Source organism: Notolepis coatsorum (assembly GCF_963971535.1).
Source record: "Notolepis coatsorum genome assembly, chromosome: 18".
Classification (NCBI taxonomy): domain Eukaryota; kingdom Metazoa; phylum Chordata; class Actinopteri; order Aulopiformes; family Paralepididae; genus Notolepis; species Notolepis coatsorum.
In genome coordinates this window covers 83930182-83954872 of record NC_140182.1, presented here as the reverse complement: position 1 = coordinate 83954872, position 24691 = coordinate 83930182, and the positions used below count along the sequence as shown (strand labels likewise).

Below are 24691 nucleotides of genomic sequence, written 5' to 3'. Positions count from 1 at the left end.
GGGATGGTTGTCCCCCCGGTATGCCGGTAGCGGAGTCAACTCTCTGGTAGAGCCCGGGTTTGACCCCGGCTCCCCGAGAGTATGCCTCCGCATGTTTTATGACGTCTGCCAATTGTGTCAAACTCTTTCAGGGTATCTGCAGGTTTAGCCCAGTCAGATTTAAGGCTTTTTAAGACTTTTTAATGCCACTCAGAATTAAATTTAATACCAATTTCACGATAACAAAATGGCAAAAATCATGGGTACTCTCAGTACACTCATTCAAGGGTACGACGACTATGCCTGCACCTCATGGTACCAAAGCACCTCAAAGGCACTAAAAACAAGATTACAAACATCACAAAACAAACTGGTCAGACTACTGCTTAACCTCACTCCTAAAACCCACTTTACCCCTGCCCACATTCAAAACCGCTCTTAAAGAGCACCTACGGGAGGCTGCAATTCGAAACTGGCCACCGTAAATGTCCAACCCCCCCCCCTCCTCCTAATGTACAGTCTCATCCCCATCATATATATATAATATTTTCTGTTATGATCTCTGGGTAACAGTACTGTATATTATTTGCATATCGTATGTCACAAATGTAACAGTACTACAGTATATACCTGTATGTCATGATGTCATGTATGTTTTTACTGTATTTATTTCTGTATATTTTATTTCATTTTTATTCTATTTTACTCTACTCTTATCCTAGGCAACTTTATTGATTTGTGTTATTATTCTAATTCGTGACCTGTCCTGTCTAAATGTTTAAATGTTGAGCGATTTGCAGTGTCAAATTTCCCACGGGATAATAAAAGTATTTCTATTCTATCTATTCTATGTTGTGTATGTCAATATGAATTGAAAATGGGGGACCCTGATGTAAACAAGACAAACGTCTTTCTCTGGTCTGCATCCCCTTATTATTGTGTGTATTGAGCTGTACTGTATTGTACCCATTCTGCAATCTGTTAAATAAAGTTTTCATTCATCCAGTTGTTTTGTTTTTGTGGTTTGGTTGAATGAATACTTTATTTAACAGATTTCAGAATGGGTACAATACAGTACAGCTCAATACACACAATAATAAGGGGATGCAGACCAGAGAAAGACGTTTGTCTTGTTTACATCAGGGTCCCCCATTTTCAATTCATAGTGACATTTATGACATGCACAACATACATGACATTTATGGCATAGGGATATACATGACATACAGGTATATATTACCGTTACATTTGTGACATACATGATATGCAAATATACAGTACTGTTACGCATAGATCCTAACAGAGTCAGGGAACATCGCTTGAAACACCTCTCCTAGTCCCTCATTTCCATTGTAGGACTGATGCTTTGCGACCGTATTTAGAACCCACAGTACCTCAGCTTCAAGGGTTGGCGTGGAGCCGAACGTTACCCGGACAGGTGCAGATGTAATTGGTGGTAGACCTACCTGTCCCTGAGCAGTTGATGTGGACGGCGTCGAAAAGAAATTTGATATTGAAGTTGTCTGCAGGCGGGTTTTTGTAGAGGTAACATGCTTAGCGCTGTGCATGCGTGACTCGACTGCTTTTATTCCCATCGTTCCCAGTTTAAAATCCTTTTTGCAGAGTTTGCAGCGGGCCTCGTACTTTCACTGGGACCAACCACACGGTGCAAACAGAGGGTTTTCGAGCCAGTTCTCATTAAATTTGCACTTTCCCATGTTAAATTAACGAGTGCAAATAAATACAAATCAATTAAACTAAACGTCAGCGTTATCGCTACGGCTTGAATAACGTGTTACCTATGCTCCGGTGTTCTGAAATAGCTCCCGACGGCGACACACATTAAGGACCATAAATTGGTTCCGCCCCACTGCGCAGCGTACCGTTTGCGTGAAAGAAAAAAAAAGGTCTGACTTTATCTCCCGTTAATAATAGTTTCCCCCCAGATTTCACAATGAAACATAAGATGACATGGCATGTTTTTAAGACCTCCGAAAGTCGGATTTAAGACATTTTAAGACAAATTAAGGCCTTAATAGTTGATAGTTGAATTTAAGACTTTTTAAGACTTTTTAAGGTCCCGCGGACACCCTGTCTTTTCTCTGAACCCCAACCCTGCGGGATTAATAGATTGGCGGGGTCAGGGTTCGTGGCGAGGTCGGTTTACTGGCGGGGTCAGGGTCCGGGAACTCAACCCTGCAAGGTGGTGACCCCACGAGATGGTGACATTGTGCACGGCATGCCGAACACCCTCCCCTTCCCCCCCGCTCGGCGGGTAGGCCGTCGGGGTACTGTTTCTACAGTAAGCCCTGCTAGGCGCTCCTGTGTAGTTCACAGTCCTCCGGGCGCAGGTCGAGTTTGCTCTTGTTACCTGTCGGCCTGGGTTAAGGGATCGACCTCTTTTGGAGTGTTTGTCTCCCCGGTATGCCAGCTGACCCCACAGGATTATGGGGGAGCCTCCTCAGAGAACTTCGGAGCCTCCTCCCCAGGGAGTTTCAGAGCCTCCTCAGGAAGTTCTTCGGAGCCTCCCCCCCTTCAGCGGAGCCTCCTCCTCGGAGAGAGAACCTCCTTACAGAGCCTCCTCCTCCAGGAGTTTTTCAGAGCCTCTTCCTCTGGGGGTCCTCGCGGCGTACCAGGCGGAGAAGGGCCTTCACCTGTTGTAGGCCCTGTCCGATGCGCTGGCGTGTAGGGGGTGGTGTCACAAGTAAACGCCTGGAGAGGTCTCGATGCCACGGCCTCGTTGACCTCACCAGGTCCCTTTTGTAAACGCGGGTCCTGGCCCCTGGCCTCGGCGGTAAGCGTGCCTCGAGTAGCCTGGGGCTGGGGCCTCCTTCGCGCCCCGCTGCTACGGCTTCGCTCGCATGCAGAGTCGGGGTTTGGAATCCTGACCTCTCGGGACGCCTCGTGGGCTGCGTCAGGGTTAACAACCCCGACCCGCGAAGTGTGGGAGCGGTAACGCAGGCTTATGTTTTCGCGTACGTCCCCTGGTGGCGGGCGGAGCGCGCGGTCGGGTAGTCACTGGCCCTTCTGTCCCAGGGCTCTACGCTAACCTTTTTCCCAAGGAGCACATGTGCTCCTAAATGAAAAAATTTAGGAGCACACAAAGAAATTTAGGAGCACCCAAAAATATTTAGGAGCACAGTGAAAATATTTCAAGTAACAGAGTTTATTTTTATTTTTTTTAAATAAATATATATTTGTACTGTGCGTGCATGTGCAAACGGGAACGGGACACACATCTGTGCAATAGCACATACCACCAAAGTCACTGGCCCACTGTGTGTGTGTATCTGCGTGTGCAAACAGGAATGGGACACAGACATTTGAACTATTAAGTGATTAATGCCTACTGTGGCAAAGTTGTAGACAACAACTAGGCCTAATAAGAAAGGCAGTGACATTGAACAAAAAGGAGACACTGGCATTACCACCAGGGCCATCAGTAGAGGGGACTGTAAGGTGCCCTTTCGGTATACTACCTTTGCTAAAACTGTGTTCTCTGTTAAAGGTGGTAACTACTGGAATAGCCTACCAGTTGTGATTAGAGAGTACCCCACATACTCCATGTTCAAGACCCATCTTAAACTGCATCTTAAGGCAAACCAGAACTGTGATAATTTGTTATCTGATTTAGTTAATGTAACTTGTTTCTTGTTTTTATTGTTGTTTTTATCATTGATTGTCACCATGCTTTTACCCTAAGCAGGCTATTTATTTATTGAAAGAGTTTTGCTGTCTCCTGGTGTAAATTAGCTCTGTGTGCTGTCCCTATCAAATAAACTATCAAATCAAACTACTGCTACAAAAGTAACAGTCACTTAACTTTAGCTTTTGCCCCTTTTATGCATACAATGCCTATGTTTTGGCTGTGTTGCTCTTCTAGAAAAATAATCCTTTCAGGGTTGCCTATTGAAATACTGTACACCTCCAGTACAGAAACATTGTTTATGAGTTTGCGTGTCAGGTAGACCATTGATTGACAGTCGATTCTGCCAATTACGTCACACCGCTTGCACTCCGGCCGTCCGGCGCTGCAGCTGGACCCTATTGCCCACCTCTGCTGTTGATAACGCTAGCCAAGTAAGCTGTACACACATACACAGTGGGCCAGTTACTTTGGTGTTGGGGTGTAACAATGCATCGATCCTAAGGGGAAAATTCAACTGCATCGATTTGAAAATGTTAGAATCGATTATCGCAATTTGAATGTGTACACAGTGTTATGTTGTTATCATGTCCGTTACAGTCAACACAACGACATACGCTACTGCATCAACGTTATGATTAACAAAGCAAGGCATTCGTTTTGTTGCATTAACGTTATATTATTATTGCTATCGCTAAATCTAGGTGTTCTAAAATCTATTGCTATTGGTAAGACTATAATAAGTTAGTGTCTCGGAAAACGCTCGCATATCGCAATGGCAGACTTTCAGAAAGTAAACAAGCAAAATGAGAGCTTCCGATTGGTCATTTGCTTTATTTCCCATGAAACCAGTCACGTCACTCTACTGTGATTGGACCGTTGGCTTGAGTGCAATGTGGGACTTGTAGTTTTTTACGATTCTCAGTGGAGAAATAAAAAGAACGACTAAGGCTGTAATCTGCACTCGCACACCGTGCGAGTAATTGATTTTTCAGGTTCACACACATATTTTTAGGGGCATATGCGAGCAATATGGTCGCACTGTAGAGCCCTGTGTCCCGCGGTCTGCTCACCCTGTGCATCTGTTGGGTGCTGTCCCCTCTTTCGCAGGGGGGGTGGGGGGCCCGGACCCTCCCCGGTATTCTGATGGTTGTAGGGGACCTCAGCGGGTGCATTTGTCGGGCTCTCAGCCCTGCTCCGCTCCTATGTCCCATAGAGCAGAGCCGAGCTATCTACGAAATATAACAAAGGTTATCCTATAACCCTAGTTATATGAGTAGATAGCGAGCGCTCTGCTCTTAACACTTTGAGTGCCACTCACGAGATATCTCAGGTTTTTAACACTTTGACTGCCTAAAAACGCTTTACAGCGTCATTGCTGGCCATGCTAAAGTTGCCGGGGGACGCTGTACAGCGTCCTTATATCAATATTTCAAAAATCTGGAATCGGATTCATATTCCCCCTCCGCTGGCCTGAGGTCCACCAGCAGGACCCACTGAGCTCTCTGGCGGTTCAGGAGCGCCATCTGGTGGCCGATCGGCGCAACCGCTTAACAGGAAGCGCAGTAGAGGTTTTGCTGGTCGGCCCTATTACTTCCGGGCACTCGGTATTGGTTCCGGCATTCTAGCTCGTCACTCTACATAGCGATCGATTGCCAATAACTCGATAAACAACATGATTTGGACGTATATACCATTATACAAGCTGGAGATGGACCGGGTAATAATATATCCCATAATGATAAAATTTCTACTCGACGATGATCGCCCAACGGCGCGCGGAGACTGGGGTGAGTTTCAGCGTGTAACGTTACCATCTTCGATACTAACTGCTTTTATCAACATTTGACCCACATTAGATGATTGGTATAACGCTGCGCACGGAATTATAAACGCCCCCTCGCCCATCCGGTCAACATCAGATGACGTGTAGTAACTTCTAGAAGTACGTCTAGTTGGAATTTTTTATATCGCGCTGATTGCCATCAAACTGTATTTCATCATCAATATAATGCATTTGGGGCTATATATCACGTTCTGGAGAAAGTTGCAGAAAGAGATGAAAACATACTTATACATTAGACCATACTTTACTATGAATATGTGAATGAAAAAGTTTAACGTTGCTACACAATGAACAATACATATAGGACTTTGATTGGGCCCTAATAATGGCAATGTAGCAATAGAATTAAAAAAGTTATAGCCCTGCAAAGAAGGGGACTTTCTCCATAGACAAATAGCGCTGGCAATCTATGGTATATCATTAATTTAACCCAAGGCAACCAAAGTGTTAATAGTGACGTGGAATGCCACTCACGAGATTTCTCTGATTTTTTTTTTTTTTTAGCGATCTGAAATCATATTGCATCACCCGAGCCTACCCGAGTATACCCGAGCGGCGCCGGCGATCATTGTGGAAAAAAGCGCCCCCTGTCGTCTTTCAGATGACATAAGGGATTTTGGAATGGACTCAATGAAAATGGATGGGGGAAAAAATCCGATACTCCACATTTTCCAGTCCACTGATCCAGCCGGGGTTACCAGAGTTCATTCTGGATCCTCTGAACCCCGCTGATCATGGAGTTCTACTGTATCGCGTTGGATCTATACACTTATCGATTTTTTCGAATGGTGATCAAGAATTGGAATCAGAGCGCAAAACGGGAACCCGGAAACGGCTATCTACTCATATAACTAGGGTTATAGGATAACCTTCGTTATCTCTCCATGTGGTAGGCTTGCCGCGGTAGCCAGTGATACCGGTGTTACTGTTCAGGCATCCACAGAGTACATTACTTGCCCACCACCTTCACCGGCGGTGTATGCTTTTTTCTTTTATAGAAATAAAACCCATTTAGTTAATTTCCTCATATCAGTGCCCACATTCAAATAAGAAATGCTCATTTGTAAAATACTAAACGTGTTATCAAGCGTGTAATTTAGACATTATAAATCTAACATGCGGACAGCAGGCATTTTTAGGTTTCACTTTCACTTCGTTTTAACTTCACGTGAAGGAGAGAAAGAAGGCTCTAAAGATGACACGTTACACAGCGATAGCAGAGGATTTGGAAATATTTCAAATGAAAGCAAGCGAGAGGAGGAAATGTCCGGTGTCACCGGTAATACCGGTGTTGTCATGAGTCATGGAAAATTCCACATCACAGTGGCAAAAACCCTACAGTGCCCGTTTCAAATCCAAGGAAGCACTCGCTTAATTAACATACCATGGCTTCTGACACACGTCAGCCTAGAGTGGACGACGGATTGCGTGTAACCAGCCGTGTGCCGTGAACTCACCAGCATGTGGATGTGATGGACAAGGTCCAGACCCAGGAGAACCAGCTCCATGACAAAGTCAGTGTAGTAGACATAGGAGGCCTTACTCTCCCAGTTGCCCTCATAGCTCAGGTCCCACAGGTGGATGGAATACCTGGACAGGGAGCACAACCAAACACGTATAGGAAGAAAAAGCTTCTCAGAGTCTGTTTTTGTTAACGGTTCACGTGTCTGCGGCAGAAACACCAGTAGCAGCACCTACCGGAAGATGACGTGTGTAGTTCTGACGGTCACCAGCATGCACTGCGAGGGGAGAGAACACCGGCTCTTAGTACAACATAATCCTATCAATTTTTGTGTGTGTGTGTGTGTGTGTATGTGTGTATGTGTGCGTGTGCGCGTGCGTGTGTGTGTGTAATGAAAAGAAACCCTGCTTTTTTATTCTTATCTTAATCTTGTTTTTATCCTGAACACATGTCATTGACACAAGAGACTAAGTCTTTGCCAGTGGTGGAAGAAGTACACAGTTCCTTTACTTAGGTAAAAGTAGAAATACCCAGATAAATGAGTACTCTGGTAAAAGTCCAAGAAGTAGAGAAGTATTCGATGTTGAATGTACTTAAGTACTGTATCTAAAGCAAAGGTATGCATTCCACATGATGTTTGTGTATTCCAGTGCTTGGGAGCGTTCAACCCTCATTGACCATTGACCTCTAAAAGGTGAAAGTGGTGTGTGATCCAGTTAAGCTGCTCTGATTATGTCCTCTTGAAGTTGACAGGCTTCAAATGTGAAAGTATATAATCTTCATACATTTTTGCCATGTTTTCTATGTAAAATCTTTTTCTTCAAAGTAACTAGTAACTGATGGGTTCAGATAAATGTAGTGTAATGTAGAGTACAAAGAGTACATTTGTACTTAAGAACAGTACTCGACCACTTTGCTAGGGGGCTTTTGAACTGTAAAAGGGCCACTTCACTGAAAAACAATAAAAGTGTATTATGCATGTAAGCTCAAGTATAATATAGCATGTACATAAAGACCCAGTGCCTCATCCGTAGCTAACAGTGTATTGCACTACCACAGGACCTAGCATGTCCTACCATGCTCTGTAAATAACGTATGTACATATACCGATATGCCTACTCTGTTTACTTGTTTATTGCACAATGTCGCTCTATTGGATTCTATTATATGTTATTACTATTGTATATGCACATGGTTGCGGGCAAGACCACCCGCATTTCATTGTATACTCGTATGCCGTGACAAATAAAACTCTTGACTTGATACATATCATAAAACTCTAAAGCACACTTGCACAGGATTTTAGGAATACTGAGAGTTAAGGACGTTGAATCCGTCCAACAGTGATGTCATTAGAAGACAGAATCCCTGACTGTGTGTTCATCTTGAGAACAGAGGAAGAGTGTCCTACCTCAGCAGCCATGAAGGCCACGGTGTGGATGCCCTGGCCGTGGCCTAGCAGACCACAGAGCAGAGCCAGGCCACAGCATGACAACATGAGTCCCACCAGCAGAAACAGCACCCGCACATGGCTGGCCATAGGGGTGGTAGGGGAGAAGGACAGCTGGAAACACACACAACATAATCCTATCAATTTGTGTGTGTGTGTGTGTGTGTGTGTGTGTGCGTGTGCGTGTGTGTGTCAACAGTCAGGTTGAGCAGATGCACTCTTTGATGAATGCAGGTGTATCCCACCAGATTAAGAATTCCAATGTTATTTCCATGGCCTAGGAAAGTGCAATTGATATAGAATGTGAGTGACTCTCTCCCAAAGCCTGAAACCATAGGAGTAAGACTCAAAACGTTTAGTCATCGGGTATAAAGTCTAGAGCTGTTCCATAGACAATGAATGGGAGACTGATTTTGTGGACCCACAGAATATTTGTTTGAATTTCTATACCCAAATGAGCTTAATACTGTAGTAGTGTTCTCGGTTCTGAAACAGAAACATACCCATATACTCAGAACATTCCCCTGGGTGCTCTGTGTCATATTTTCCAATTCAATGTCTATGAAGCAGCTTCTGATCACAAATGTTAATTTTGTCACTCTAGTTTTTGGATTTGGGAGAGTTGCTCATGTTGACTAATATTTTATATTTGCTGATTGATGTTGATGCACTGTTGATGTTGATGCACATTTTCTTAATTGACTGATTCTAACACTTAATTTAGGGCTATGGCATGTCTATAATGAACTTCAATGTACAACTCTGATGTGGTCCCCCTTTTCTTTCTTTAAAGGGGACATGTACTATAAATGTCATTTTTCAGTCTCTAGCATTGTATTATAGTAATAGGAGTTAGTATCAATGTGTTTTAGTGTCTAAATACCATATTGGCGGATTGCTCTGATTCAGCTCAGATAATTTCCTGCTCCAGTAAATTAGTCCATCCTGATTTGAAGGTCTGAGTCACGTCATTCAGGCTCTGGGTATAAGACAGTGATGTGATTGGCTCTGTGGTTGTAGCTAATGCCCGCCCACAATCTACATAGACTAGACAGCGAGTGGAAAACCACTTCCTCATACTGCAAGGCAGTGAAACCCGACACCTCTGCATACTCTGGAGGGAGAGAGAGAGAGAGAGAGATAGAGAGGGAGAGAGAGAGGGAGAGAGAGACAGAGAGGGAGACAGAGAGAGGGAGGGAGCACTTGGGGGGGGGGACCTGCCGCGCCACACGGGAGAGGGGAGGAAGGGAGGCCCCCCCCCCCCCACAAGAGAGAGAAAAAACGAAAGGAAGAGACGGCCTGTCTTTTTTTTCTCTCTCTCTCTCTCTCTCTCTCGCACCCCCCCCCCCCCCCTCTCTCTCTATCTCTCTCTGTCTACCAGTCGCAGACTGTGTGGACTGACTGTCACTCAAAGTGCTTATGGGCGGAGCTAGGTCATAACAGCCTGAAATCTTGAAGCTGGAAAATTATGGTTTTGAGTACTTGATTAGAAATATAAAACAATGCATTTTTTTGAAAAAAACCTTACAGATGTCTTCAATAGACTAACAGGAATTGTGTAAAGTTGCCCAAATAGTGCTAGGAATAGCAGTACATGTCCCCTTTAAAAAAAAATGTATAGTGTGAATTTTATGAAATTGTGATTTGTAATTGTCTGAATTGATGTCTTCGCCAGGTCTCTTGTAAAAGAGGTTTCTAACTTCAATGAGACTAACCTCGTTAAATAAAGTACAAATTAAATAAAATTTATTAATACCTGAGATGCTGTCTTTTTAAAGGAACATTCCAAAGTTTTGAGAACTACGCTTATATGCCATCTTCCCCAGAGTCAGACAAGATGATTGACATCAATTTCCATCTCTGCGTCAGTTTTGGATTTGTTGGAAGTTGTATTTCTTCACTTTTGATGGAGCTAGGCTAGCTGCTCTTTACGGCAATTTCCATAACCCTACGTTGTAAAGTGCTTTGAGTCTGAGAAAAGCGCTATATAAATGTAATAAATTAATATAAAAAAATTGGTTAATCTCAAAACCAATCGTAGTTTTGTTAACACTGTGGATCTGAAACGTACATATTCAAAGCGGTCCTTGCTGAGTTGAACCATGAGATGGAGGAAGACCAGCACAGCGAACCACAGACACCACATGACGACTTCCTCCACCGTCTGGACGTTCAGCACGCCGAAGATGAAGATGAACTTGTAGAAGATGAAGTTCCAGAACTTGTCCTTGAGGTGCTAATGGGGGAGACGAGAGATACTGAGGGATAAGAAAAGCTCCAACAAAAAGGGTGTTTCAATTAGGAGTGCTCAACCGATAATCTCTCCGGTGTTATCATAGAAAAGGTAGAGCACATCCCACAACTAGCGGCCAAGGCAGAAAACCTTAGATTTGATTATTTACTTTTTGACAAACATCATGAGGTGCTGAAATATTTTTCAACTAGATACTATCCACTAGTAAACATTGAGAAGACGGTTAGAAAAAGTAGAACACAATATATTGATGTTTCAGATTGAAACATGTCGCTTGTGTAGAGACTGCATCTTTTTAGCCTTTAATGTGCTGTTTGAGCTCATATAACATTGTATTTTTGCATTGAGGTGGTTTCCCAACTTTCCTTTTTGGATATTTTCAATTTGTTACAAGCCTTGATCAGAGCTCGTCACAAGCTCTGATGAAGACTAGTATTCATCCAAAACACATCAGCAGCACCTTATTAATCTGTTTGTCAGAAAATAAATTGTGAAATGTAGGCTTGATTGATTGATTGATTGATTGATTGATTGATTGATTGATTGATTTAAAACTTTATTAACAGATTGCAGAATGGGTACAATACAGTACGGCTCAATACACACAATTGTTAAGGGGATGCAGACCAGAGAAAGACTTTCGTCTTGTTTACATCAGGGTCCCCCATTTTCAATTCATCATAACATTTATGACATACACGACATACAGATATACAGTACTGTTACATCCAGACATTTATGACATACAAGATATACAAATATACAGTACTGTTTAAGAGTTTCTAAAAGAGAATATTTACATTTGAGGGGGAAGAAACTGTACATTGGAGGGGGGTTGGGGGGGGGGGGGGGGGGGGGGTTGGACATTTGCCGGGGCCAGTTTCGAATTGCAGCCTCCCGTAGGTGCTCTTTGAGAGCGGTTTTGAAGGTGGGTAGGGATTCACATTATTTTACAGCTGTGGGTAGGGCGTTCCACATTGTTGTGGCATAATTCCGAAACGTGTTTAGTCCCTTGTTTGAGCCGAATCTGGGTTGAACATGATTTATGGAACTCCCTCTGGTGTTGTGGTCATGGTATTCACTGACCTTTGGGAAGTATTTCGACATGTACATGGGTATCTTAGTGGTGTAGTGTATCTTGTAGACCCAGGGCCCATTGCAAGTTGCTGTACTCTGTTGTCTACTCTAAGCCATCCTAGGTTGTCAAAGTGGGCAGGGGTGAGGTGGGTTTTAGGAGTAAGGTCAAGTAGTAGTCTGACGAGTTTGTTTTGTGCAGTTTGTAATCTTGTTTTTAGTGCCTTTGAGGTGCTTTGGTACCATGAGGTGCAAGCATAGTCATAGTACCCTTGAATGAGTGCTCCTGTTAGAGTCTTCAGGGTATTCTCATTTACCAGAGAGGAGATCCGGTACAAGAATCTTGTTTGTTGGTTGACTTTTTTGATTACATTGGTTGCCATTTTGTCACAGGAAAGATTTGCCTCTAGGATAGAACCCAGGTATGTAATTTCATCTTTCCTTGTGACAATATTGTCACCCACTGTAACTGAGAAGCTGTTGGCCTTCCTGAGTTTGTTATTTGTTCCAAAAAGAATAGACTCTGTTTTACCCAGGTGTAATGATAGTTTGTTATCAGCGAGCCAGGTGCAGATTCTGCTGAGTTCTGAGCTGAGGGTTTTTTCAACCTGTAACTTGTTCTTGTCAGAGACCAGCAGGGCTGTCGTCCGCGAACAGGAACAAGTTACAGTCACAAGCTGACGACATGTCATTTGCATGAATTAGTAATAGTAACGGTCTTGGTATGCTTCCTTGTGGAACACCACAGCACGGGGGAGGTAGTGTACTGTTTACCTCCACCATCTGTTCTCTCCCCTCCAGGTAGGATTGCATCCAGCTCACTGATGAACTATCAAAACCAATTGCTTTTAGCTGGTCAATCAGAATGGAGTGATTGACAGTGAAGAAAGCCTTTAGTTTTGTAGGTCCAGCATGACCATGCCGCAGTATTTGCCCGTGTCAACCTCTTGTTTGATGTGGTCGTTCAAATAGAGAAGGCATGTGTCAGTGGAGTGGGATGTTCTGAAGCCAGATTGGAATTCGTAGATTCGATTTTTTTCCCGCGAGGTACTTTTCGACCTGTTCGTAGACAATTTTTTGGTTATATAAGAGTGTCTGTGATACTAGTTGGTTAGTATCTGAAATGGAAAATAAAATTGTATGTAATTAGGTGGGTCATCTGGGGAAACCCAGAACACTTTTAGTTTGGGACTTTTTCCAAAATCAGACTGAAGAAAGTCTCAATGCCTACATTCCAGAATGGCACCCCGCCCCCCCTAACCTGTTTTTCACTGACACGGAGTGGTCCAAAAACGATGCATTGGATCACCTTTGCAATTAGCATTAGGATGCAGCAGGCTGTATTTACCATCACCTAGACATGGAGAATAAAAATGACAGAAAGTAACCATATTATTGTTTTTCAAATGCATATAATATCGGCAAACGTTTCACATTGCGTGTTGTCTGAGGACAACGGAGCAGAGGCTGTGGATGACGACATACTCACCCACACAAACACATTGTCAGTCACCAGGTATACGAGGACATCGGTTGCCACATTTCCATAGCCTTGTTCCTCACCATCCCATACCACGTCTTCCACTATTCTTGCTCTGTGCTCTTCAGTTTCCTCTTTCACATCAATGTCAAATTGGAACTCTGTGACAGTGGTGTAGGCACTCAGGATAGTCCCAACAAGCAAGACAGCGCTCAAGGCTGTGTATGTCTGTAAACTTGGCCATGGAAACCTCTCCAAAAACAACAAAGGCATGGCGATGGGGATGGTAACGTTAGATCAATTATTGCGATGCCGAGCAACGCAATACAATAATCTGCGGGTCTCTCAGCTTCAACGCGTTACTAAACACAGTGATCTCTCGTCTTCACCAGCCTGTCCGTCTCGGTTTATCTCCACCTGAGTTTGACATTTAGCGACGCTAACGTTGCCTAGCTACTAGACTAGTGAGCCCAATACTAAAGTCTCGCTTTTGGGTCATATTCAGTGATAGCTAGATTGTTATCATGTACATTTTTTATTGATAAATTATAGATAAATGTATCCCCCCTCCTTGCTCGTTAGATTAGCTATAGCGTTACCATGAATCCTGACCAAAACAAATACACCAAGCGGATCACTTCCGGCGGGATCTCTCTCTCTCCTTTTTTTTTTACAAGTTTATTATTTACTTTTTTTAATGTATTTATTTGTGTCCGAGAATGTATTATGAAACACGCTGTTCGAGTTAAAGCATAAACAAACAGCTAAAGTGAATGCATATTTGTTTCGTAATTTATATGGCCGTTGAGGTATTCTTCAATCTTATTATTATCATTATCATTATATAAGGAATTCATATATATTAGGACAAATATGGCATCTGATTACAATAATATCTCAGATTCCGTGTTTAATCAAGGAAACTATAAATCATTTATAGTTTATAGTTGCCTTGGGTTTGACCCGGATATTATCGTAACTAGGAACAATTCTTTTACTAACGTCAGTTAATGGCAAGCACAAAGTAAACTCAGTACTTATTTGCTATTAGAATCACCTTACTACACTTTTGTGATATACATGTTACCGTTTGTGTTGTTTTGTTTCTTCGAGCATTTTGTGATACATTTAGTGTTCGTTTCAGTTTCTATCAACCTTCCGGTGTTATTAAGGTGCCGCACCTCACACGGTACTTCCGGCCCATGTTGTCAACATGTGAACTGAAACATGGCTGCAGCATCAAACCAGGAGGTAACTCTTGTCGGCTTGTGTGATGGGGAGGTTGACGCTAAGAAATATCCACCGTCATATTTGACTAACAAAATAGGGGATTTGCCTGATGTACTGCCAACCATTTATCAGCAACACCCACGTTGTAACCTTTGCAGTGCTGCTCTAATACATGTGGTGCAGGTATACTGTCCCCTCGGGGCCTCTCCCTATCACAGAACCCTACATGTATTTGCCTGCACAAGTAACCTTTGCTGTGGAAAGTCAAAGTCCTGGAGGGTTTTACGCTCCCAGTGCCTTGAGTCGGAAGTGAAGGTAGCCCCAGTGCTGGAGCTACCCAGCTACGCCTCAGCCAAGGATGCTCCCATGACAATTACAGACTGGTGTGATAGTGCTGATGACTGGGGCATGGATGATGAAGGAAGAGGAGGAGGCATTGTGAACGACAAAACCCACACCCAATCTCACGAGGTGGCAGCAGACCCTGAGACGGTGAGTCCTGTATCCACTGAGTTGGATGTCAGCAGCAGGCTGCAGGACCTCACACTGAGGGGGACAGTAGAGGAGAGTCAGCAGGGCATTCCTGTCCTCCGTCCATTTTACATCAGTGTGGTGGATGAGTCGGACCTGGGTGGGGAGGGCGACTTGCAGCACGCTCGGGAGTTACTAAGAGAGTATGAGAAGAGAGAAGGTGTCGCCGTGGGAGCTCTGGACAGCTGTGAAGGCGGCAAGGAGGAGAAGTACGAGAAGACCAAAGCCAGACATGGAGATGAGATCTTCTCTAGGTTCATGAAGAAGATCTCCCTATGTCCAGAGCAAATCCTACGTTACTGTTGGAACGGGTCGCCCCTCTTCATCTCGGAGCCTCCTACTAACATGGAGCAGATGGTCCCAGCTTGTAGCCACTGCGGAAGTCCCAGGACCTTTGAGTTACAGCTAATGCCTGCTCTGGTCAGCTTGTTGCAAAGTAAAGACTCAAACTCCGATATGCCATTGGAGTTTGGAACTGTGCTGGTGTTCACTTGCAGGAGTAGCTGCTGGATGTCCGGCTCCAGCTCACCCATGGAAGAGTTTCTTTTCATTCAGGCAGACCCTGACCAAAAATTATTCAAATGACTATTGTGAAGGGGTGTCTGAGTAGTGTAGAGGTATAAGCACTCGCCTACCACCAAACAGACCCAGGTTCAATTCCCAGTAGTGATACTTCTGGCTTGCTCAGACATTACAACGGACACAATTGGTGGTGTTTGTGGGTGGGAAGCCGGTGTGGTATTAGTCCTGACTCCTGGTCATTGCATTAGTGACTCCTACTGGTCAATCAGGGTGCCTGTTACGCTCTCCTCCTCACTGTCAGGTGAAAAGCAGCAGCTGGTGACTCTACATGTATCAGATGAGACATGTGTTAGTCTACATCCTCTTCAGATCGGCAAAAGTATAGTGCAATGACCAGGGGAATTGGCATAATGACTAAATTGGGGAGAGAAACGTCTAAAATAAATAAGACTATTGTGATGACATGCTTAAAGTGATATTTCACTTTAGTACAAACTATCAAGTTGCAGCAGTCGAAAAACTATTGCTGTGCAACTAATGTCAATAAAACACAATTCTGAGTCAAACATTTGTTTTGTCAGTTGACATGTCTTACACATTTATTACCATTGAAAAATAAGCAGACCGGTAAATAAAATCGGTAAATCTTTGCCTTGTTTGTGTAGTGTTTATCCATGCTTAGGTGTGAAAAGTTCACAGTAGCTCAAATTATACTTCATGTGAGAAATAGTTACTTTACTGATCATTTGAAAACGGCTAAATTCCCTCATAAAATCAGGTACCCATGACACAGAAAAATATATTATAGAATAATAGTGCTGTATTGTTTATATTAAAATGTATGGAAATGAATGAGGAGCCCGACACCAGGGAGGAATGGTGGGAAATCTGTCAACAATCTTTCATAATGTTCCTACTGTTACCTACTTCATTTGTCTAGACTAGACGGGTTCAAAGTGACAATAACAAGGACCCAAGTTTATTTCCTGTTGCAATGTTTGCTAATGCAGAAACAGTCCATAGCTGCTCTCAGGAATAATAGTCTGCTCTGGCTCATGTAGGAGAGCAAGTGGAATGCCTCTGTCCTTGATCTAATGTTAGGCAACAACGTTTTAATTTATCCACTCAATCCTCAGCAGTGACCGTACATGGCAGGTCAGAACACTTAATATCAGTTCTTATCAAACAAAGGAACCCTTAGTTTAATGCATGTTGCATTAGAGGGTAGTCCTACAACACAAGGAACGCACCACCTAGTACATGCCTTGAGTTAACCACATTCTAGATATACATTTGCAGAAAAACGTCCAAGTTGACCTGAGTTTTCACAAGATGTTGACTTTACAGGACATCTTCAGTGTCACCTAGGGCTACTTGAGCAGCAGTGTTATATTATAAATTATACATGTCTGCAAATTAACAAGGACCAGGCAGCTGTTCTACCAACTTGTTTTGTTTTGTTTCCCCACCACAAAAACTATTCAACGCGAAGTACATTATTCTTTTCATAAGAGTACATTTTTATTGTATTGCTTTTATTCAGACTTCAACGTTAAGATACACATTTTGATAGTTAAACAGCCTTAGCATCACACCAAAGCAAACCGTTACAACTTGATGGACAACCTTCTTTAGGAGGTAAAATAGAAAAATGCACATAAAATACAGTTAAACAAACCTACAAAATGCAAATATTATTCCAAAGCATTTTGCTTCAACTGTGCAAGATCCAGAGTATCAAAAATAGATTCATCATTAATGCATTTGCCAATAAATAAAATATTAACACATGTCCTAGTTTTTTTAGGCAACTACAGCCTCGTCAATGACGTTACAAATGGGTTAGTACTGATTATGTCACATTAGCCTATTGCTTGACATAGGCGTATAACAATTTCATGTAATTACAGACCAGTGTCATTTTCTATGATTATAGAAATCTTTGGTATGTCAATGAGGTATAGCCACTTTTGCTCCAAAGGATTTTTCTGTTTTTGAATGAATACAAATCCTGAGATGTTTAAGCAAACAAACTATTTGACCTGATAACCTCATAAATCTAAACTAATAGATTTGTTACAGACCACTGGTTATAAATCATACTCAAGCGGAGGCACTATTATACATTTTCACCTCGATACATAAGAGTAGAAATACAATCGGGGGCATTGTCAAATGCATAGAATTAGCACTGTCGTCAGCACCTGGGTAAAGTAGTGAGCTACTGAGGACCACCGCAGAACGGCAATGCACCATCACTGAGGTTCTGGTCCCATCCGTAGCGGTCCTGTCCCGCTTGGACCAACTCTGCACCACCACAGAGCTGAGAGATGTCTCTGTCGATGATCTCGTTCACTGCAGTGAAGAAACACATTTGACAGGTGTTACAACCAGGGTGTTGTCTCTATTTCCACCACACGAGGGCAGTGTTGTCCCTTTTTCGAGAGCAAGCTAGAACCCCCAAAAGTATGTGTTCTATCTGCCCCATATCACATGGAGTGCTTGCAATGTTTTCTTGCAAGGTAATACAATACGCTCTGCTTTGTTTCCACAATAACTAATAAACTTAACTATACAATTAACAAAAATCTACTTTAAAGTGTAGAGAACCTTCTGTAGAGGGTATATTTAATTATTATTAGCTATTATTGGAAAAATGTCCATTCAAGCTTTCTCAAAAGGTGCCATCCATGCAAAGGCTCTGGCCTGATTTTGCGAGTCTATTCATACTCTCAGTGCAACAACCCCCACCCCCCTTCCCCCCAAAAAATAAACAGTCACATGTATTGAATGGCTACATATATACACTCTATTCATAGCTCTCATGAAAAGGTGGTGTGCGTGTCTGAAACCTGAGCCTTGTGTGCGATTAGATGAAAGACGACACGTGTAAAAACACGCCGCCGACGTGGGGTCTGGAATCAGTAGTAGTCATACGAGTAGAGCGATGCCTCCCCCGTAAACAAACCCTCATGGGTCACTCCGTCTGCTAACTCTACCATACTCTGAGAAAATACACCTGTGGTGAAACCTAGACTGGGAGCTTATTCCAGCGACGGCGGGGGGGGGGGGGGGGACAGCGGGGGGACAGCGGGGGGGGGGGGGGGGGGACACCACGCCGGGGGAAAGTCAAGTTCAAAGAGACGCCTCCCCAGCCAGCTCTGGGTTCTTATTTCCAAGCCGGAGTCAAGGGGTTAGGAGGTCTTTTGAGTGTCTGTCATCGCAGCACTATGACAGCTGTCATACTGTAACTGTAGCGGATTAACATAAGTAGTATCTTTAGCCGTCCCATCAGAGGTTGGACACAAAACCTACACACAGGTCAAGTGTGATCTCCTCAGCTACCAACCAGGCCCCTGGCTATTATTAACCCAACCGATCATACAGCGATAGTGTACATACATACAGACACACACACACCCGTTATTAACCTAGATCATAAGGAATACACATAGTATGTGTGTCCGCACGTTTACACACACACACACATACACGCCAACAGCCATGCAGCTCACACACACTGTGTGGGCATATGGTGAGAGAGGAATACTGGCCCATGTCTGTGTGTTCTGGACAAACACTCTCTGTCCAGCAAGAGGCGCTTAATTAAAAACCCTGGTAGGCATGGTGAGAGCCTGAGAGCTTTATGGTCCACCACCCTGACGGCCTGCAATCACTGCCAACGCATTATTGGAAAACACTCCCCCGCAGTGCAATGGCATCTTTTGGTTTCTCCGCTGTCACACGTGATAATCTAAAGAAACAGGGCTGTCCCCTTAGTCCATTAATCTGTCCATTCATTCTTAGTCAACTGGCATTTTTCCTCCATGTGAAGAGGAGTTATTCCCTGAAACATGATAAGCACGTCCCTGGTAAGCATTTAAAGAGGTCCTTCTGCATTATTGCATGTGGGGGGAATAATCATTTTATAAATGATTAAATCAACTAATGGATTAGACAACAAAATGATGTCTATTAGTCGCAATCGTTTTTCATGCCAAAATAATATCCAAACATTACTACATTTATTTTAGTTTTTGAGAGACCCCATGGTTGGGGAAGGGCTGAATGAATGAATGAATGAATGAATGAATGAAAACTTTATTTAACAGATTGCAGAATGGGTACAATACAGTACGGCTCAATACATACAATTGTTAAGGGGATGCAGACCTGAGAAAGACGTTTGTCTTGTTTCCATCAGGGTCCCCCATTTTCAATTCATATAGACATTTATGACATACACAACATACATGACATTTATGGCATAGGGACATATAGGTATTTAGTACTGATACATTTGTGACATAGGCGGTATTCAAATATACAGTACTGTTACCCCTAGATCCTGACAGAGTATATACATATGATGGGGAGGGGACTGTACATTAGGAGGGGGTGGGTGGGTGGGAGGGAAATATACATACGGCGGGGAGGGAATATATACATGCGGTGGGGAGGAGACTGTCTATTAGGAGGTGGTGGGGGTTTTGGACATTTACGGTGGCCAGTTTCGAATTGCAGCCTCCCGTAGGTGCTCTTTAAGGGCGGTTTTGAATGTGGGCAGGGATTCACATTCCTTTACAGCTTTGGGTAGGGCGTTCCACATTGTTGTGGCATAATTGCGAAACGTGTTTAGTCCCTTGTTTGAGCCGAATCTGGGTTTAACATGATTTGTTGAGCTTCCTCTGGTGTAGTGGTTGTGGTATTCACTGACCTTTGGGAAGTATTTTGACATGTACATGGGCACCCCGGTCGTATAGTGTATCTTGTAGACCAGGCCCATTGCAAGTTGCTGTACTCTGTCGTCTACTCTAAGCCATCCTAGGTTGGCAAAGTGGGCAGGGGTGAGGTGGGTTCTGGGGTTCAGGTCAAGTAGTAGTCTGACCAGTTTGTTTTGTGATGTTTGTAATTTTGTTTTAAGCGCCTTTGAGGTGCTTTGGTACCATGAGGTGCACGCATAGTCATAGTACCCTTGAATGAGTGCTCCTGCCAGAGTCTTCAGGGTATTCTTGTTTACCAGAGAGGAGATCCGGTACAAGAATCTAGTTCGTTGGTTGACTTTTTTTATTACATTGGATGCCATTTTGTCACAGGAAAGATTTGCCTCTAGGATGGAACCCAGGTAGGTAATTTCGTCTTTCCTTGTGACAATATTGTCACCCACTGTAACTGAGAATCCGTCGGTCTTGCTGAGTTTGTTATTTGAACCGAAGAGAATGGACTCTGTTTTGCCCATGTGTAATGATAGTTTGTTATCAGCGAGCCATATGCAGATTTTGCCTAGTTCCGTGCTGAGGGTTTTTTCAACCTGCAATTTGTTCTTGTCAGAGACCAGCAGGGCTGAGTCGTCCGCAAACAGGAACAAGTTGCAGTCACAGGCTGACGACATGTCATTTGCATAAATTAGGAAGAGTAGCGGTCCTAGTATGCTTCCTTGTGGAACACCACAGCTCACTGTGAGGGGGGGGGATAGAGTACCGTTTACCTCTACCATCTGTTCTCTCCCCTCCAGGTAGGATTGCATCCAGCTCACTGATAGGCTATCAAAACCAATTGCTTTTAGCTTGTCCATTAGAATGGAGTGATTGACAGTGTCGAAGGCCTTTTGTAGGTCCAGCATGACCATGCCGCAGTATTTGCCAGCGTCCACCTCTTGTTTGATGTGGTCGTTCAAATAGAGGAGGCATGTGTCAGTGGAGTGGGACGTTCTGAAGCCAGATTGGAATTCGTAGATTAGGTTTTTTTCCGCCAGGTACTTTTCGACCTGTTCGTAGACTATTTTCTCCATGACTTTTGAGATGGAGGTAAGAATAGAAACAGGGCGGTAGTTGCCTGGGTCTAATTTGCTGCCCTTTTTGTGTAGAGGGGTCACTCTCGCAATTTTGAAGTCCTTGGGGACGTGCCCCTGTCTTATAGAGAGGTTTATTATGTGTGTGATGACTGGGGTGATGGCGGCTGCTGCGTCTCTGAGGAATTTGGAGGGGATGTTGTCATGGCCAGTGGCCTTGTTAGGTTGGAGGGCGCTCAATTTTTTGAGTACCTCATCGGTTGTTACCATTTCAAGTTTGAAGTCGTCTTTGTGGACCCCTAGGTTTTTGTAGTATGCTACTATGTGTTCTACCCCATACTGCCCTGAGTGGGAGGGTAGTTTGTTTACCAGTGTTGTGGCTATGTTTGTGAAGAAGATGTTTAAGTAATTGGCTACATCCAGCTTGTCTGTGATGAGCGTGTTGTCCGTCTTTATGTTTATGTTTGAGAATCTGGTTTTAAGTTTTTTACTGCAGCCTAGTTGATTATTGAGTAATTTCCAAAGTTCGCGGGGTTTGTTTTTGTTTTCCTCAGTTTTGTCGTTGATGACATTTTTTTTTGCGGTTCTGATCATGGTGTTTACGTCATTTCTTAGTCTGTTTCTTTGCAGTTAAGCGTCTGGGCCCCATCCCCAACTAACAAGCCAATGGCCTCAGGGCCAGTGTTAATAGCCCAAAACACACCCATAACACTTAGCAGCTCCATACCATCATCGAGCGTGATCTCCTGTAGACCCACGGAGCCCAGGCTCAGCTTTTCCCCTGGTTCCTGCTTGATTTTGACCATTTCCCCGGTGCTGGAGAAGAGCGAGTGGGGAGCTGGCGGGTGCTTCTGGGGGTCAACAGAGGACACAATGGCTCCCCTGGGACCCAGAGACAGGGCCTGTTGCCTTGGAGGTCCCCCAGCAGAGGCCTGAGGAGGGGCCGAGGAGGTCTGAGGGGTAGATGAATAGGAGTCGGGTGTATCTCTGCTATGCTGGTAGCTCAGACTCTGCTCAGCCTGTGAGAAGGAGCCGCAGTAAACAAGCGAGGTGAACTGGATGGAGGCGGGGGCTCTGATCTGGCTGGGAGCGGACTGGGGCAGATGTTGGCAGAGGGCAGCTCTGACGGGACTCTGGTACATCAACTTTTCTGCCGATTTGGGGGCAGCCATGGTGGATTGCGCAGGCACAGTGTGATTGGCCAGGGTTGTGGCAGACCTCACAGGGGAATTAGATGGGTTGTTGTAAGGCACTCTGCGCTGGGCAGCCTGGGAAGAGGGCAATGTCCGAGAGGGGTCAGCCATCTGCAAAGCATTCATCCCCTGGCGTCCTACGTTGCGGCTGCCGCCTTGGAGCTGAGGGGGATACTGGAGAGGAGAGGACCCCAGGGGAGAGTACGCCGGCTGGGAGGGAGGCACCGGCATTCTGGAGGAATCGTAAAAAGACACGTCCGGACAGAAGGGCTGGTCGGGAGAGGTCAGCAGAGTGGCGGTCCGATAGAGGCCAGGTGGATTGTGGGTCGTGTAGTCCAAGTCACAGTGCTCCTGTTTCACCAGCGGAGCAGCGACAGCGCGGTCACCGGCTGGGATGAAGTGGTGTGTGCGGCCAATCAGATACGTGAAGTTCTGACTCTGACTTCTCTTCCTCTTCCCATTGGACACGTAGAATTGCACTTGTACGGCAGACGTCGCCTTCTTGTTGTGATAAGGGGGAATCTCCACCACAACGCTGGACTGCAAGCGAAATAGAGATCAATCATATGTTTTAAATGCAAAGTAATATTTGAATTCTCACCGGGGAAGGATGAACATACACGAATGCTTACCTCGCTGCTTTTGTCCGGCATGACCTTTACATCAACTTCCCATTGTGTTCGACCATCTGAGAACACAACGTGTACCATGGTTGAGTCACATGAAACACACATAATAACCAGAGATATTTGTAATACAATTAATACAAATATATAAACAAATAAAAAGTAAACAAGTGGGGTAGTCCGGTCAGACAGGACTCACCCGGGCCCTTCTCCACGAAGATGACCTTGGATTCTGGGGAGAGGCTGGAGCCGCTGATGAGCATCTTCACTCCTCCACCGACGGGACAGCTGGCTGGGTTGAACTTCTCCACCTGTGGAAGGTCTTGGGCCGACCGCTGGGCTGCAAGACGACGTTCAGAAAAAGGCAACAAAAGAGGAGGGAAATGCATTAAATCTGGTCCTGTAAGTAGCTCAAAACAAATAATAATAAACTTTATTTGTATAGCACCTTTCATACAAGAATTGCAGCTCAAAGTGCTTCACAGCAGCAAAAAGGGCAGGCACAAAATGAGCACATAGAGTGCAGACATATATAAATCACATTGTTTTTCACATCAGGCTCCAACATCCCAATAGGCCACCTTGTTTATGGTTTGATTCTATGGCAGTTTTAAAATAGACAATAATAAATAGTCGCCATGCTCTGGGCGCCAAACCCGAGAAATCTTGGGTTTTAATCCATATTTCTTTTATTAGCGATATCCATTCATTTTTCATCCATCCAGCCTGACGTTATCATTGGGAATGGGTCTGAGCTCGCAAAGGGCAAATACCGCCGCCTATCGTCTCCCGGATGGTATTGCACATCATTGGATTGGATTGGCTGGGACTGTGCATCAAAAAAATAAGTCCGGTCCAGGTTTTACTTCTCTGGCATGCAGCTGGATACTATTGCATTGACTGGGGGGACTGGGAGCAGCATGGATTATTGTGTTTTTGGATATAAACGTTGGATCAATAAACGTGATCAATATTTGGAATGGCGATCAGGAATTGGATGAATCAGATGTGAGGTAAGGGCTTTATGTTACGAATCTTGGGGTAATCAGATGTTCATATCACCGCCATCGGAGCTTGTGTGTGTGTGTGTGTGAGGTTCGCGCCGACCAAAGTACGGAGAAGTGATTTTTCAGACCCCGCTTCTCTTCGTGCATGAGGACACATATACTATCAATAATTTAGCGTTTATTTGAAAACGATTCATAAATCAAGCGACAAATGGCACGATTTCTAGGGAAATACATTTAAGCTTGATTTGCTGGAGTTTATTGAGATGAGACAGAACACCCTAGAAATATATTGATATTCATCACGGTATAAAATGGAAATGTATGTATGAAAAAATTATCTGTTTCGTGCATGTTGACTGGAAGCAACTCATTGACGATCACTGTGTTATTTAGATCTATTGCTATTATATTTGATATGTTTTAAGCACTCGCAAATAAGTCCTATTCTCCATTGGATAAAGCGTTGGCCCAGATGGGCCATCAGCAGAGGGCGCTGTTGGCCCTGAATGAGTTAACAGAATATTATTTATTTAATAACATTTTATAAAATTACTGTAACAGTTTAAAACAGTCTTTACCCACTTTCTTCCCCGTTTG

At 44.0% G+C, this 24691-nt stretch overlaps 3 protein-coding genes across 3 annotated transcripts in view; 1 reads left to right on the top strand and 2 right to left on the bottom strand.

Annotated features, from left to right (window-relative positions):
• Positions 1-13752, bottom strand: part of LOC311245484 (E3 ubiquitin-protein ligase AMFR-like) — a 37340-nt gene extending 23588 nt beyond the window's left edge. Inside the window, exons 1-6 of the mRNA XM_084335336.1 lie at positions 13201-13752; positions 12973-13065; positions 10455-10619; positions 8345-8497; positions 7170-7210; positions 6929-7061 (exon numbers count right to left, since the gene is read on the bottom strand). Of these exons, the coding sequence (XP_084191462.1) occupies positions 6929-7061; positions 7170-7210; positions 8345-8497; positions 10455-10619; positions 12973-13065; positions 13201-13464 (849 nt within the window). The 5' untranslated portion in view covers positions 13465-13752. The remainder of the gene's footprint in view (positions 1-6928; positions 7062-7169; positions 7211-8344; positions 8498-10454; positions 10620-12972; positions 13066-13200) is intronic.
• Positions 13753-14418: 666 nt separating this feature from the next.
• On the top strand, positions 14419-16027 carry pdcd2l (programmed cell death 2-like; the record flags this gene model as incomplete). The annotated part of the gene is made up of 1 exon (XM_084335369.1): positions 14419-16027. One exon carries the CDS (start codon positions 14419-14421, stop codon positions 15535-15537), a length of 1119 nt encoding a protein of 372 aa, XP_084191495.1. The 3' UTR covers positions 15538-16027.
• Positions 16028-17001: 974 nt separating this feature from the next.
• LOC311245097 (nuclear factor of activated T-cells, cytoplasmic 3-like) overlaps positions 17002-24691 on the bottom strand; it is a 29325-nt gene continuing 21635 nt past the window's right edge. Inside the window, exons 6-9 of the mRNA XM_084334877.1 lie at positions 23284-23424; positions 23091-23146; positions 21993-22998; positions 17002-17829 (exon numbers count right to left, since the gene is read on the bottom strand). Of these exons, the coding sequence (XP_084191003.1) occupies positions 17696-17829; positions 21993-22998; positions 23091-23146; positions 23284-23424 (1337 nt within the window). The 3' untranslated portion in view covers positions 17002-17695. The remainder of the gene's footprint in view (positions 17830-21992; positions 22999-23090; positions 23147-23283; positions 23425-24691) is intronic.